Below are 15,244 nucleotides of genomic sequence, written 5' to 3'. Positions count from 1 at the left end.
TGTTGTTTTCAAGCCATCCAGTCTATGGTATTTTGTTATGACAGCCCAAACAGCTAGAGTAATGCAATGTAACAAACCACATGAAAACCTAGTAGATCCCTAAAAGAAAAATAAAAGTTAAACGTTTTATGCAACAAGTCTTGTAATGGTTATGAGCAATCCTTTACATAAACAGTCTAAAAGTACAGTTTTAATTACGAGCAACAACAAAAGCACTACTCCACTTTCAGCCAGTGTTGTTTACTAAGTCCTCCTTGGCCCATGGGAGTCACTGGGGAGAGCAGGAGGCAAGGAGCTCAGCCTGTGTGCGGGACAACGCGCTTTCTTTATACCTGCTGTAGTGTGTGCCACGTAGTGTGGCCCATGTGGGCAGCTGCTGCTGCTGCTAAGTCGCTTCAGTCGTGCCCGACTCTGTGCGACCCCATAGACGGCAGCCCACCAGGCTCCCCCGGCCCTGGGATTCTCCAGGCAAGAAAACTGGAGTGGGTTGCCATTTCCTTCTCCAATGCATGAAAATAAAAGAGAAAGTGCAGAGCGGAACGCAAAGATCACTGGATATCACCTCTAGGAGAAAGTGAATGATGGACAACTGACAAATGGTGGTACCTAAAAATTGTGCAAACCGATACACTGAAAGAGAAGTGGCTGCTCTTGAAACATCAGACGTTAGACCATCAAAAAGTCAGTCAGAGACTATTATCAATAAATTAATAATAACTGCTTCTCCTTTGACGACATTCTTAAATTTAATCAGATGAAACTGGAGAACACTCACAACCCTGCCACCAACAAGAACCAGACCCAAGGCTCAACGTGACTGCAGCGCGAACTCTCGCGAGGGCGACGCGCAACGCGGCCGCAGCTCGAACTCGCGCGAGAGCTGGCGCGACCTCGCGAAGGACGGCGGGAGCGCGGGAGGTATGGCGTCCCTGCCGGCGTCCTGGAGTCGGCTGGAGAGACGACAAGAGCGCGACGTGCGCGAGCTCGTTCGCCTTGTGGCGGGCGTCCAGGACGAAGCGGACCCCAACTTCCAGCTCGCGTTGCACTTCGCCTGGTCCAACTTCAGGTGTGGACGCGGCGTCGCAGCCGGGGAAGGGAAGGGGTCTGGCCAGTTGTGTTGCACGACCGGTAGAGTCCCCGCGCGCTTTGCCGCTCCAGCAGCTTAATGCCTTCGTGCCTTCTGGGTGCCCGAGGCGGTGATCAGTTCAGTCGCTCAGTAGTGTTCGACTCTTTGCTACTCCGTGGACTGGCGCACGCCAGGCTTAGCGCAAACAATGGGTTGTGGGTTGCTGGGGGTCGTCCTCCGATCTTTCTCTTAGTGAAGAGTTCTGACGATCCGGTTCCCTGCTCTGCCCACTGCGCTTAGCGCGGGCCCCTGCCCATCAAACAATTTTTTGAGTGGTTGGTTGAGTAAAATTTTAGAGCAAAATAATGGTCACACCCTATTCTCACTGACTCCCTCTCTGCTCGGACCACTCCGTATTTCTTACCCTGCTCTTTTTTTTCCAAAACGCGAAGCATAACACATTGGATAACTTATTTGTTGTGACTGTTTGTCTCCACCTCCACCGTCATGCACAATACAAGCTCCACCAGAGTAGGGAGCTGCGTTTGTTTTGTTCATTTCTTATCCCAGCACCTAAAACAGTTCTTGGCATAGAATATTCGAGGTCTAAAATACAAGGTCCACCAGAGCTTGTATGTTTTGTTCATTTCTTATCCCAGCACCTAAAACAGTTCTTGGCATAGCGTATTCGAGGTCTAATACAACTTTTAATAGGTTTTTTATTTAATTAATTTAAAAAGATTAATTCAGATTAGGTACTTAGGTGAAATCAGAGCTATCATTTTTCCTTATGGGACATGTAAATCAGTTATGATCATTACCTGTAATGAAATTATTATTTGAAGAATGGTAGTCATTGTTAATCTTTTGCCTGTTTAACGTCGATAATAGTCTTCTTGAATGGTAAACAGTTTTTCAAAATCGGTCATCTTTTTATCAACCTTAATGATCATACATAAAGTGCCCACTTGGTTTGTAATAAGAATAGATGAGTCTAAACGGCCCCGTTTCTGAAATAAAATACTCAATTCTTAAGTGTAACATAAATAAAACAATTCCTTAATAGGCGATATTCAGAGAAAAGGTCATATTAAGAGAAACTTAATCCCAAATAATTTTTCTGTTAGTATATCTAAATGACAGTAGGTAAGCAGACATCATTTTAGAGTTAGGAGAGACATTAGCAGTTACTAACTCCTTTTACACGTTGAGAAACTAAATTTATAGGTAAAATAGTATTCCATTCAGCCATTTTCTAGGTTAGAATTAGATATTTTATCTAATAGTGTAATTTATTTCTTTTACGTACAGGTTGTGTGGCTTCCACTAAAAGATGGAAAACAAGAGTTAAGTGAGCTATATTGTAATTTTGTGATGCTTTAATCCATCAGAAAAATGAACAGTTCATATTTATATTTTAAAAAATAGAGGCCACGTTCTAGGCCTTAGAAATTCACAGACAGGTGCAATACAGCTTCTATTCTTAAATAAGACAGACAAAAATTATTACATATGATGTAGATTAGAACTTCTTAACCTGAGGGTCTGAATATATTAATAGTAGAATTCAGATATTACAGATTTGGACAAGAAGAAAATTTTACTAATCTCTAGCTAAAAAGTAGCATTTCCTTCAATTATTAGTGAAAGCAACAAGAAGTAATAGCTTATGTATGACTGTGTCACCAGTAGAAATCACATATTTCACTGTCATATTGTAGTTACTGCAGGTATTTCTAATAAATCTTATTTACTGTTATGTAGTTATGAACCCACTTCTAGATCTTGTTATTTAATGTTTTAACAAAGAAATATGTCTCACTATATCACAGACTTCAAAAAATATTTTTAAAGTGTATTTCAGTATGCTTGGCTTCCCTTCTATTTAATTGTATCCTGAGACGGAATCCCTAGGATTCATGGGGCTTCACAATGGCATAAAAAGTTTAGGAAACCCTGCTAACAGGGATGTGCTGTGCCTGACTTACACACAGGGCATTATGGAAAGAGAGAGGAGCCAGAGGACAGAGTTGGGAAACTCAAGACAATCTGTGTCATAAAGAAAGGATGCTTAAACAGTCTTAGATTGACTGGTGGTTTGCATGAATGACAGAGGCGATACAGGTGCACTCACTGGAAACACATAACTGAGTATAGGGTGTTTGGGGGGCAATGTGTTGGATTGTGAGACTAGTCTACTTAGCTTTATGACACGATTGATACAAGAATCACATTTTCTCTTTTAGATTTCATCGTTTCTTAGATGTCAATAGCCACAAAGTAGAAAAGACAATAGAAGGGTAAGTCAGTTTATATGTATATATATGTGTGCATGTTCAGATATCTATGTATTTTCTTACAGACCTTTTTATTAATATAGCTTTATAGTTATTAGTTGATTTTTTTTTGTTAACATTCTAGGATTTACGAAAAATTCATCATTCATTCCGATCTAAGCAAAGCTGCTAGTTGGAAGAGATTAACTGAAGAATTTCTAAATGCATCGCTTCCAAACATAAAGGAATTCAAAGTATGCTATATTGTGAAATCTCTGCTGTATTTTACTATTTCTAATCTGATTATTGTCAGCCTGTATCTATTAACATTTAGACATTCATTCTGTTTTACTATTGTCCACCGACTGGAATCACCATCTCCTGGAAATTGACATAAAATCCACTGTGTCTCAGGCTTGTGATTAAAGAAGTATATTCTTGTTTAATCATGTTGGCCCCAACCTACTGTGGAAATTGAGATCAGAGATTGAAAGAAATAATAGCACTTCTAGCTTTCTTAAAACTTTTCAATGACTTCTCAGCACTTTGCAGTATAATTATTGGTGTATTGCTCACTAGATGCCAGGTGCTGTTCTAAGCTCTTTTATATTCAGTCATGTGTCCCTAAAACCACCCCTTAGGCTCAATGATTCACTAGAATATTCACAGAACTCAAAATTTCACAGAACTCAAAAATTCACAGAACTCCAAAAAGAAAACTGCTATCCTTATTGTATGACTTATTGTAGTGAAAGAATACAGATTTAAAATGAGCAAAGGGGAAAGGTATGGGGCAAAGTCCAGGAGAAACCAGGTACAAGCTTCAGATGTCCCTTCCCAGTGAAGTTACATAGGGATGCACTTAATTTTCTCAATGACAAAATGTTGCAAACCAGGGAAACTCCCCTGAGTCTTGGTGTTCAGGGTTTTCTTGGGGGTCAGTCATATGAATATGCTTAGCTACTCAATCTCCAGCACCCCCAGAGGTCAAACCAAGGACTTCAGGCCTGCAAAATTATTCGCCATAAGTCACATTGTTAGCATAAACTGTCTGGTCAGACTGATACAGTGTGGCCTAAAGACTGCCATACAGATACACTGTACTAGCAGGGTATTCCAAGGGCTAGGAGAACATCTCAGGAGCCAGTCAAGGGCCAGTCCTGAAGATCTTTGAGATGTGCAGGGTTTGGACAACCCAGTCCTCCCAAATTAACTCTTTGTGCCTACATATATTAAGTCAGTCTTCATAGTCCTTGTGGAATAGTCTGTTACTGATAGGCTTTCCCTTTCTTTACCCTGAGTTGGTGACCTAAGAAAGAGCTTTAGGTAATTTTTAAAACTGTCCATCAATTTTAGGAAGGGCTATAAAGGTATTTCTGGAAGAGAGAGAACTGCAGTGCTGTGAATCCATGCCCTAAGGATTAGTAAAACACTTCCCTGTATTCCTGAAAGGACCATTTTGAAAAAGGAGACAAATCTTTTTTTATGTCTCTTCTTGATTCACTTTGTGTAGCTTTCTGGGTGGACTGTAGAGCTTAATAATTTAGGCACTTCTTGTTGTTGTTCAGTCACTAAGTCGTGTCTCACTCTTTGCAACCCCATGGACTGCAGCATGCCAGGCTTCCCTGTCCTTCATCTCCTGGAGCTTGCTCAAATTCATGTCCATTGAGTCAGTAATGCTATCCAACCATCTTGTTCTCTGTCATCCCCTTCTCCTCGTGCCTTCAGTCTTTCCCAGCATCAGGGTCTTTCCCAGTGAGTTGGCTGTTCACATCAGGTGGCCAAAGTATTGGAACTTCAACTTCAGCGTAAGTCCTTCCAATGAATATTCAGAATTGATTTCCTTTAGGATTGACTGGTTTGATCTCCTTACAGTCCAAGGGACTCTCAAGAGTCTTCTCCAATACCACAGTTCAAAAGCATCAATTCTTTGGTGCTCAGCCTTCTTTATGGTCTAGTTGTTACATCAGTGTGTGACTACTGGAAAAACCATATCTTTGACTGTATGGATCTTTGTTGGCAAAGTAATGTCTCTGCTTTTTAATGCGCTGTCTAGTTTGGTCATAGCTTTTCTTCCAAGGAGCAAGCATCTTTTAATTTCATGGCTGCAGTTACCGTCCACAGTGATTTTGGAGCCCAAGAAAAGAAAATCTGTCATTGTTTCCACTTTTTTCCCTTCTGTTTGCCATAAAGTGTTGGGGCCAGATGCCATGATCTTAGTGTTTTTTGAATTTTGCATTTCAAGCTAGCTTTTTTTCGCTCTGCTCTTTCACCCTCATTAAAAGGCTCTTTAGTTCCTCTTCACTTTCTGTCATTAGAATGGTATCATCTGTATATCTGAGGTGTTGATATTTCTCCTGAAAGTCTTGATTCCAGCTTGTGATTCATCTAGCCCAGCATTTCCCATGATGTACTCTGCATTTATTTATTTTTTTTTGTACTCTGCATTTAAATTAAATAAACTAATTGAAGCATATAACCTAGGCACTTTGTCAAAAACAAATTGTATGTGTAAGGATTTACAAGTGCTCAATCGTTTGATTAATCTGTATGCCTATCCTTACACAAATACCTTACTGTCTTTGTTACTGTAGCTTTTAAGCTTTGGAATTGGGTGATAAAAGTCCTTCCAATTTTTTTCTTTTTCAAAACTGTTTTGTCTATTTTAGAGCCTTTGAATTTCCATACACATTGTAGGGTCAACTAAATTTCTGCAAAAGCCAGGTGGATTTTGGCAGGGATTGCATTGAATCTATAGATCAATTTGGAAAGTATTGTCATTTGTTAGGTTGAATTGTGTCCCCCAGAAAGATGTGTTCAAGTCTTAGCCCCTGATTTCTTACTATAGGGTCTTTGACAATGTCAGCAAGTTGAAATGAAGTCAAACTGGATTAATTCAGTGATTGATATCCTCATAAGAAAATAGAGAATTTAACACGGAGATGCACATAGTGTTATACTATGCAGTGAAAGAGGCAGAGATTGGAACAATGTGGCTGCAAGTCAAGGAAAGCCAAAGATTGCTAGCAACCATGAGAAGCTAGGAAGAGTCAAGGAAGAAGTCTTCCCTTGAGCCTTCATAGGGAGCGTGGACTGCCAGCACCTTGACTAAGACTTCTAGCCTCCAGAACTGAGAGAGAGTAAATCTCTTTTGTTTTAAGCCACATGATTTGTAATATTTTGTTAAGGAAGCTTTAGGAAGCTAATACACAATCTTACCAATATTATATCTGTTAATCTGTGAATATGGACTCTTCATTTACTTAGATCATTTAAAATGTTTTTCATCAGTTTTATTTTTTCATGTATAAATCTTGCATTTCTTTTATATGTATTTCTAAATATTTCATTCTATTTGGTGCTATTATGAGTGGAACTTTTCTTCTTAAATTCACTTGCAGTTTGCTTATTATATACCTAGCCTTGCTAAACTCATTTATTCTAGTAATTTTCTTCTGAATTCCTTAGTATTTTCTACACATAGGATTGTATCATCTCTGAATAAAGACAGTTTGACTTCTTCCATTCCAGTGGGAGATTTTTTTTTGTTTTTTGTCTTATTGCAGTTGGTCCAATACAATGCTGGACAGAAGACAAAGTCCACATATTTGCCTTGTTTCTAATTTTAAAGGAAAAGCTTTAGTTTCAGGATTTTCACAGGTGTGCTTTATCAGAAAGAGGATATTCCTTTTTATTCTTAATATTCCTTTTTATTCTTAAGGTTTTTTTAATTGTGAATTGTCAAATCTTTTTCTGTGTCTTTGAGATATTCCTATGTTTTTTGCCTTGAATTCTGTTCATATGCCTTAGTAAGCTCAGACTACCATAACAGAATTACCACACACTGATCTTTCAGTGACTTAAAAACAGAAATTTATTTCCTTATACTTTTGGAGACTGGAAATTAAGAGCAAGGTGCTGGCCAGTTTGGGGTTGCTGGTGAAGACTGTTCCCAGCTTGTCAGTGGCTGCCTTCTCTCTGTGTCCTCATGTGAAGAGAAGGAGCTCTCTGGTCTTATCCCACTGGACCAGTGGCCCACCCTCAGGAGCTGATTACCTCCCAAAGGCCCCTTCTCCAAGTACCATTGCATTAGGAGTTAGAGTTTCAGCATATAAATTGAAGGGGATATTGAAGAAGTTTGAAGTGAAGTCGCTCAGTCACATCCGACTCTTTGAGACCCCATGAACTGTAGCCTGTCAGGCTCTTCTGTCCATGGGATTTTCCAGGCAAGAATACTGGAGTAGGTTGCCATTTCCTTCTCTAGGGGATCTTCCCAACGCAGGGATTGAACCTGGGTCTCCTGCATTGCAGGCAGACTCCTTGCTAGCTGAGCCACAAGGGAAGTCATGGGGGATATATTCAGTCTTTAATATATAACATATTACATTCAATGAGTTTTGGGTGTTAATCTGATTTATTTATGTGTGAATTGAGAAATACATTGCTACTTACTCTCTTTTCAAGACTGTCCTGGCTTGTGCTTTGTGTGATCTTTGCCCATGAACTCAGGCTCCGTTGGCCAAAAATGTGTGGTTGTCTTGGGCTCACTCTAGTCTCTGCTGTGCCTGTCATAGCCTCTAGTCAGCCCAAGACATGTGGAGAGATGAGCAAGCCCCCTTTTATTGTCTTGCATTCAGGAAGCTCCCTGATAACCCTCAGCTATTCTGCTGGCCCACTGCTTGCCTAACTGCAGGCCTGCAACCACTGGTTCCCCCACTCACTTGCCAGTGCTACCACTACTAAGACAGTGACAACAAAGCTGCGAGTTTTCACTTGCTGTCCAGCCCTGGACTACCACTTGATAGAGCTGGTGGGAGAGAGGAGACAGCTTTAGGCATATATGTATCAAACTCATTCTGTTCTTGCCTGAGGTTATTTTCACAAACAAACACTCTACATTTGTATGCCTATGCTTAACAAGAGCACTGAAATGGTTGTCTCTGGTAATTTGGTCCAGACTTAACATTACTTTTTTGGGGAGAGGATTGAAGGCAACTTTCCTCCAGGGTTCCCTGGTGGCTCAGACAGTAAAGAGTCTGCCTTCAGTGTAGGAGACCCTGGTTTGGAAAGATCTCCTGGAGAAGGAAATGGCAACCCACTCCAGCATTCTTGCCTGGGAAATCCCATGGCTGGGGGAGCCTGGCAGACCACAGTCCATGGTGTCGCAAAGAGTCGGACACGACTGAACGACTTCATTTTTCCTCCATCATGCCAGAAGTGAATCTCAAACCACACTTTATCTAGATTTATAAATAGGTATACATATAGTTTCTTTAGGCGTTACTCAGTAAATGACACTTTACCATCCTCTAGGCGACTTAGCAGCAGCAGCAGCAGCAGGCTTGAAAAAATGTGTGGCAAAGGAGAACTTGAGATTGTTATTCTAGAGGAAACAAAGACTTTGGCACATCTGGGGAAAAAACCCACTGGAACTAAGAAATTTGGCTCTTTGTCGCTTTGCATTTCAAAGGATGTGAAAGTGGAAGTTATTTCTGGTTTTGAGATTCAGAACCACTTCAGCTATAATAAATGTGCAGCACATGGGACTGCTGCTTTTCAATGTATATGTAATGTATTTCCTGACTTCCCATAGAGTAGCAGGGATGGTGCAGGTTTTCATAAGACAGACTGTGAAGGGACACGTGACTAATACAGAGATGGAGCTCCAACTCTGCACTTTCATATCTTTGTGAAGAGGTAGCATTGTTGTTCAGAGAAGGCAATGGCACCCCACTCCAGTACTCTTGCCTGGAAAATCCCATGGGCGGAGGAGCCTGGTAGACTGCAGTCCATGGGGTCGCACAGAGTCGGACACGACTGAAGCGACTTAGCAGCAGCAACATTGTTGTTGTTCAGTTGCTTAGTTGTATTTCATATCTGTACGTGACTACTGGAAAAACTAAGCTTAGAATATACAAACCTTTGTGAGCAAAGTGATGTCTCTGCTTTTTAATAACGCTGTCTAGGTTTGTCATAGCTTTCCTTCCAAGGAGTAAACGTCTTTTAACTTCATGGCTGCAGTCAACATCCACAGTGATTGTGGAGCCCAAGAGTGTAAAAGCTGAAACTGCTTCTATTTTTCCCCCATCTGTTTGCCATGAAGTGATGATACCAGATGCCGTGATCTTAGTTTTCTGAATGTTGAACTTTAAGCCAACTTTTTCCCTCTGCTCTTTCACTTTCATCAAGAGGCTTTTTAGTTCCTCTTCACTTTCTGCCATAAGGGTGGTGTCATCTGCATATCTGAGGTTATTGATATTTCTTCCGGCAGTCTTGATTCCAGCTTGTGTTTCTTCCAGCCCAGCGTTTCTCATGATGTACTCTGCATATAAGTTAAATAAGCAGGATGACAAAATACAGCCTTGACGTACTCCTTTTCCTATTTTGAACCAGTCTGTTGTTCCATGTCCAGTTCTAACTGTTGCTTCCTGACCTGCATACAGATTTCTCAAGAGGCAGGTCAGGTGCTCTGGTATTCCCATCTCTTTCAGAATTTTCCACAGTTTATTGTGATCCACACAGTCAAAGGCTTTGGCATAGTCAATAAAGCAGAAATAGATGCTTTTCTGGAATTCTCTTGCTTTTTCCATGATCCAGTGGATGTTGGCAATTTGATCTCTGGTTCCTCTGCCTTCTCTAAAACCAGCTTCACCATCAAGAAGTCCATGGTTCACGTATTGCTGAAGCCTGGCCTGGAGAATTTTGAGCATTACTTTACTAGCGTGTGAGATGAGTGCAATTGTGCGGTAGTTTGAGCATTCTTTGGCATTGCCTTTCTTTGGGATTGGAATGAAAACTGCCCTTTTCCAGTCCTGTGGCCACTGCTGAGTTTTCCAAATTTGTTGGTATACTGAGTGCAGCACTTTCACAGCATCACCTTTCAGGATTTGGAATCGCTCAGCCGGAATTCCATCACCTCCAATAGTTTTGTTCGTAGTGATGCTTTCTAAGGTCCACTTGACTTCACATTCCAGGATGTCTGGCTCTAGGTCAGTGATCACACCATTGTGATTATCTGGGTCATGAAGATCTTTTTTGTACAGTTCTGTTTATTCTTGCCACCTCTTCTTAATATCTTCTGCTTCTGTTAGGTCCATACCATTTCTGTCCTTTATCGAGCCCATCTTTGCATGAAATGTTCCCTTGGTATCTCTAATTTTCTTGAAGAGATCTCTAGTCTTTCCTATTCTGTTGTTTTCCTCTATTTCTTTGCATTGATCGCTGAGGAAGTCTTTCTTATCTCTTCTTGCTGTTCTTTGGAACTCTGCATTCAGATACTTATATCTTTCCTTTTCTCCTTTGCTTTTCACTTCTCTTTTTTTCACAGCTATTTGTAAGGCCTCCGCAGACAGCCATTTTGCTTTTTTGCATTTCTTTTCCATGGGGATGGTCTTGATCCCTGTCTCCTGTACAATGTCACGAACCTCCATACATAGTTCATCAGGCATTCTATCTATCAGATCTAGGCCCTTAAATCTATTTCTCACTTCCACTGTATAATCTTAAGGGATTTGATTTAGGTCATATCTGAAAGGTCTAGTGGTTTTCCCTACTTTCTTCACTTTTAAGTCTGAATTTGCTAATAAGGAGTTCATGGTCTGAGCCACAGTCAGCTCCTGGTCATTGGTTCTTTAGTAGCATATTATTTAGTCTCCCATGGTTTTGTTTTTGTTTTTTTGCAATTTTTTTTTTTTTTTTTTAGTTGATTTCTAGTCTCATGGCACTGTGGTTAGAAAAGATGCCTAAACTGATTCTTAGTCTTCTTAAATTTACTGAGTCTTATTTTGTGGCTTAGTATGTAATCTTTCTTAGAGAATGTGTATTCTGCTTTTTTTGAATGAAATGCTCTACTTATATCTGTTAAGTCCATCTGACCTAATGTATCACTTAAGACCAGTGTTGCCTAATTTATTTCTGTCTAGATGATCTGTCCATTAAGTATGGAAAGACATCCCCTACTATTATTGTGTTACTGTCATTTTTTTCTATGTTTGTTATTTGATTTCTGTACTTAGGTCTTCCTAAGTTGGGTTCTTATGTATTTACAGATGTTGTATCTTCTTGGATTAATCCTTTGATGTAGTGTCCTTTGTCGCCTTTTGCAATCTTTGTTTTAAGGTCTCTTTGGTCTTATTTAAGTTTTACTACCGCAGCTTTAATTTCCATTTGTATGGAAATCGTCTATTTCCTCACTTTCCATCTTTAGATCTGAAATGAGACTCTTATGAGCAACATCTATATGGGTATTGTTTTTGTATCCATTTAGCCACCCTTTGTCATTAAATTGGAGCCTTTGTAGTCTATTTATATTTAAAGTAGTTATTGAGGGAATTCCCTGTTGGTCCAGTGGTTTTACTTTCACTGCCAGGAGCATGGGTTCAGTCCCTGGTCAGAGAACTAAGATCTGGCAAGCTGCATAACACAGCCACAAATAAATGAGTGATAGGTGTGTTCTCATTGCCATTTTGGTAATTGTTTTGGGATTTTTTTTTTTTTTTTGGTTGTCATTCATTTCTTCTTTTGTTCTCTTTTCTTGTGATTTGATGACTATCTTTAGTGTTAATATTTGGATTTCTTTCTGTGTGTGTGTGTGTGTGTGTGTGTGTGTGTGTGTGTGTATTACAGGGTTTTGGTGTGTGATAACCATGAGATTTTTATATGGCAGGCTTTATATATTCCTGATTATTTTAAGTTGCTGATCACTGAAAGTTGGCACACATTTCACAACCCTGTGTTATCCCCCAACATTTAATGTTTTTGACATTTTAATATTTTGTATATCTTTTTGTTTTGTGTATCCCTTAATTATTTATTGTGGATATGGATCATTTATCAGAGGAGCCTGAAGAGCTACATTCTATGGGATCACAAAGATTTGGACACAACTAAACGACTAATACTAATTATTTATTGTAGATATAGACCATTTTATTATTTTTATCTTTTAACCTTCCTACTAGCTATATAAGTGGTTGATCTATTACCTTTAATGTATATTCATCTTTACCAGGGAGACTTTTCCTTTTGTAATTTTCTATCTCTGCTGCTAAGTCCCTTCAGTCGTGTCCAACTCTGTGCGACCCCATAGACGGCAGCCCACCAGGCTCCCCCATCCCTGGGATTCTCCAGGCAAGAATACTGGAGTGGGTTGCCATTTCCTTCTCCAATGCATGAAAGTGAAAAGTAAAAGTGAAGTCGCTCAGTCATGTCCGACTCTTAGCAACCCCATGGACTGCAGCCTACCAGGCTCCTCCATCCATGGGTTTTTCCAGGCAAGAGTACTGGAGTGGGGTGCCATTGCCTTCTCTGTTTCTATCTCTAGTGGTGACCTTTTCCATTTAAAGAGGTCCCTTTAACAATTCTTGAAAAGCTGGTTTGGTGTTGCTGAACACTTTAAGCTTTTGCTTATTTGTAAAACTTTTGATCTCTCCTTTAAATCTGAATGTAGCCTTGCTGGGTAGAGTATTCTTAGTTGTAGATTTTTTTTTTTTATTCTGTCACTTTAAATGTATCATGCTACTCCATTCTGGGCTGGAAAGTTTCCACAGAAAAGCCAGTTGATAGCCTTAAGGGAATTTCTTCATAAGTAACATTGCTTTTCCTTTACTGACTTTAAGATTGTCTCTTTAGCTTTAATTTTTTGTATTTTAATTACAGTGTATCTTGGGGTGGATCTCTTTGGGTTGATCTTGTTTAGAACACTGTGTTTCTGAGCTCGATGTCTGTTCCCTTTCTCATGTTAAAGAATTTTTCAGCTATTATCCCTTCAAATAAGTTTTCTGCCCATTTCTCCTCCTTCTTCAGGGACCTCCCCCTATAATATGAATGTTAGTATTCTTGACATTGTCCCAGAACGCTCTTAAACTATCCTTGTTTTAATTTTTTGTTGTTGTTGTTCAGCTTACATGATTTCCAGTACTCCATCTTAAATTTCATTGATCCATTCATTCCTCTATATCATCTCATCTACTGTGAATTACTTCTAGTGTATTTTTAATTTCAATTATTGTATTCGTCACCTGTGTTTGGTTTTTCTTTGTGTTTTCTAACTTTGTCATGCTTTTCATTCTGTTCATTCTTTCTTCTCCCGAGTTTGGGAAACTCTACCAGGTAGATTGCTTATCTTTTTTGCTTCTTTTTTTTTTGGCATCTTATCTTGTTCCATCATTTGGAACATTTTTTCTGTCATCTCATTATTCCTAATCCTCTGTTTTTATTTCTGTTCCTTAGGTAGAATGCTCATGTTTCCCAGTCTTGGAGAAGTGGCCTTATGTAAGAGATGTCTCTGGGCCCCTGGCAGAGCACTGCCCTCTGGTCACCAGAGCTGTTTGCTCTATGAGTATCCCCTCTGTGAGCTACATGGACCCTTGTGTTATGGGCTAACTGTTGTAGGCACAATAGTACATAGGGCTGATCCTCAGCATGGTTGGCTGCACGAGCTGGCCTCATCTAGGTCTGCCAGCTTCTGGTGGGCAGTGCTGGCGCCTGGCACAGCTGGCTTCAGGACCCAGGAAGTCCCTGTGCTGGTCCACTAGTGGGTGAGGCTGGGTCCTGAACACACTGGTAGTTGGGCCTTGGTCTCCACATGGCTGGCAGCTTGCCTGGGGGTCCTAGGATTGTTGCTGATTGGCTGTTGGGCGGGTAAGCCCCCTGTGCTAATAGGCTAGAGAAATACTCCAAGATGGCTGCCACCAGCATCTGTGTCCTCAGGGTGCTCTCCAAGATCAGCAGGTGGGTTTGACCGAGGCTCCTTTCAAATTGCTGCTTATGCCCTGGGTCCTAGAACATGTGACATTTGTGTGTTCACCCTTTAAGAGTGAAGTCTATTTCCCATAGCCTTCTGAGTCACTTGAATGTAAGCTTTACTGGCATTCAAAGCCAAAAGTTCTAGAGGCTTATCTTCCCAGTGCAGAGCTCCAAGGCTACAGAGCCAGATGTGTAATTCAGACCCCTCCTTGGGGAGAACTCCCATTTGTGGGAGGATAATTTTCACTGGGTGCATGGATCTTGACTATGCCATGTCCCCACCTCTCTTACCCATCTCATTGTGATTCCTTCTTTGTTTCTTTAGTTGTAGAAGATCTTTTCTGCTACCCTGCTGGGGCATTCTCACCAGGTGGTGTTGTTTAGTTGCTAAGTCATGTCTGACTCTTCTGCAACCGCATGGACTGTAGCCCACCAGGCTCTTCTGTCCATGGAATCTCCCAGGCAAAAATACTGGAGTGGGTTGCCATTTTCTTCTCCAGGGGATCATCCTGACCCAGGGATTGAACCTGCATCTCTGGTGTTGGTAGACAGATTCTTTACCACTAAGCCATCATTCTCACTAGTAGTTGCTCTGTAAATAGGTGCAATTTTGATATGCCTATAGGAGATGAGCTTCCCAATCCACCATCTTAGACAGTCTCCTATATCATCTAAACGTTAACTTCCAGAGTCCTAACTTCGCAGCAGTCTTTTTTCCTTAATACCATCAGTATGTTATTACTAATACATGAAACTGTAGTTTCAGGTGTACAGAGTTCTTTCAGAATAAGCAATCTGATGTAAGTGATTACCACAAAATAATAGATTTATATATTGGGAGTTATTTTCTTCAAGTATTTACATTTTAGACCACTTTTCTCTATGGAATTAAAGTTTCTTCCTTTCTTTTTTTTTTTTTTTTCTTTTTTTGGTTAAAGGAAGTCAAGGTATTTCCAAGCAGAGGAATTATCTAAAAAGAGGCAGCTCTTGCAGTCTTACTAGCCATACATTGCCTTATACCTAGGGAAGTTTACCAAGTGTCTTCTGTGTCCCTGGCGTCACTGGGTTGTAGGAATACAGAATAAGCAATACATGATCATCACTACCCAAGTAGTTATTGAATAGCTATTTAGTTATAATTATGATAAACCCTATG

At 40.3% G+C, this 15,244-nt stretch overlaps 1 protein-coding gene across 1 annotated transcript in view; it reads left to right on the top strand.

Annotated features, from left to right (window-relative positions):
• Nucleotides 1-786: 786 nt before the first annotated feature.
• TUBGCP5 (tubulin gamma complex associated protein 5) overlaps nt 787-15,244 on the top strand; it is a 50,596-nt gene continuing 36,138 nt past the window's right edge. Inside the window, exons 1-3 of the mRNA XM_027554397.1 lie at nt 787-1,066; nt 3,313-3,366; nt 3,488-3,596. Of these exons, the coding sequence (XP_027410198.1) occupies nt 921-1,066; nt 3,313-3,366; nt 3,488-3,596 (309 nt within the window). The 5' untranslated portion in view covers nt 787-920. The remainder of the gene's footprint in view (nt 1,067-3,312; nt 3,367-3,487; nt 3,597-15,244) is intronic.

The sequence above is a fragment of the Bos indicus x Bos taurus genome, chromosome 2, assembly GCF_003369695.1.
Source record: "Bos indicus x Bos taurus breed Angus x Brahman F1 hybrid chromosome 2, Bos_hybrid_MaternalHap_v2.0, whole genome shotgun sequence".
Lineage (NCBI taxonomy): Eukaryota > Metazoa > Chordata > Mammalia > Artiodactyla > Bovidae > Bos > Bos indicus x Bos taurus.
This window is presented reverse-complemented; position numbering and strand designations above follow the sequence as displayed.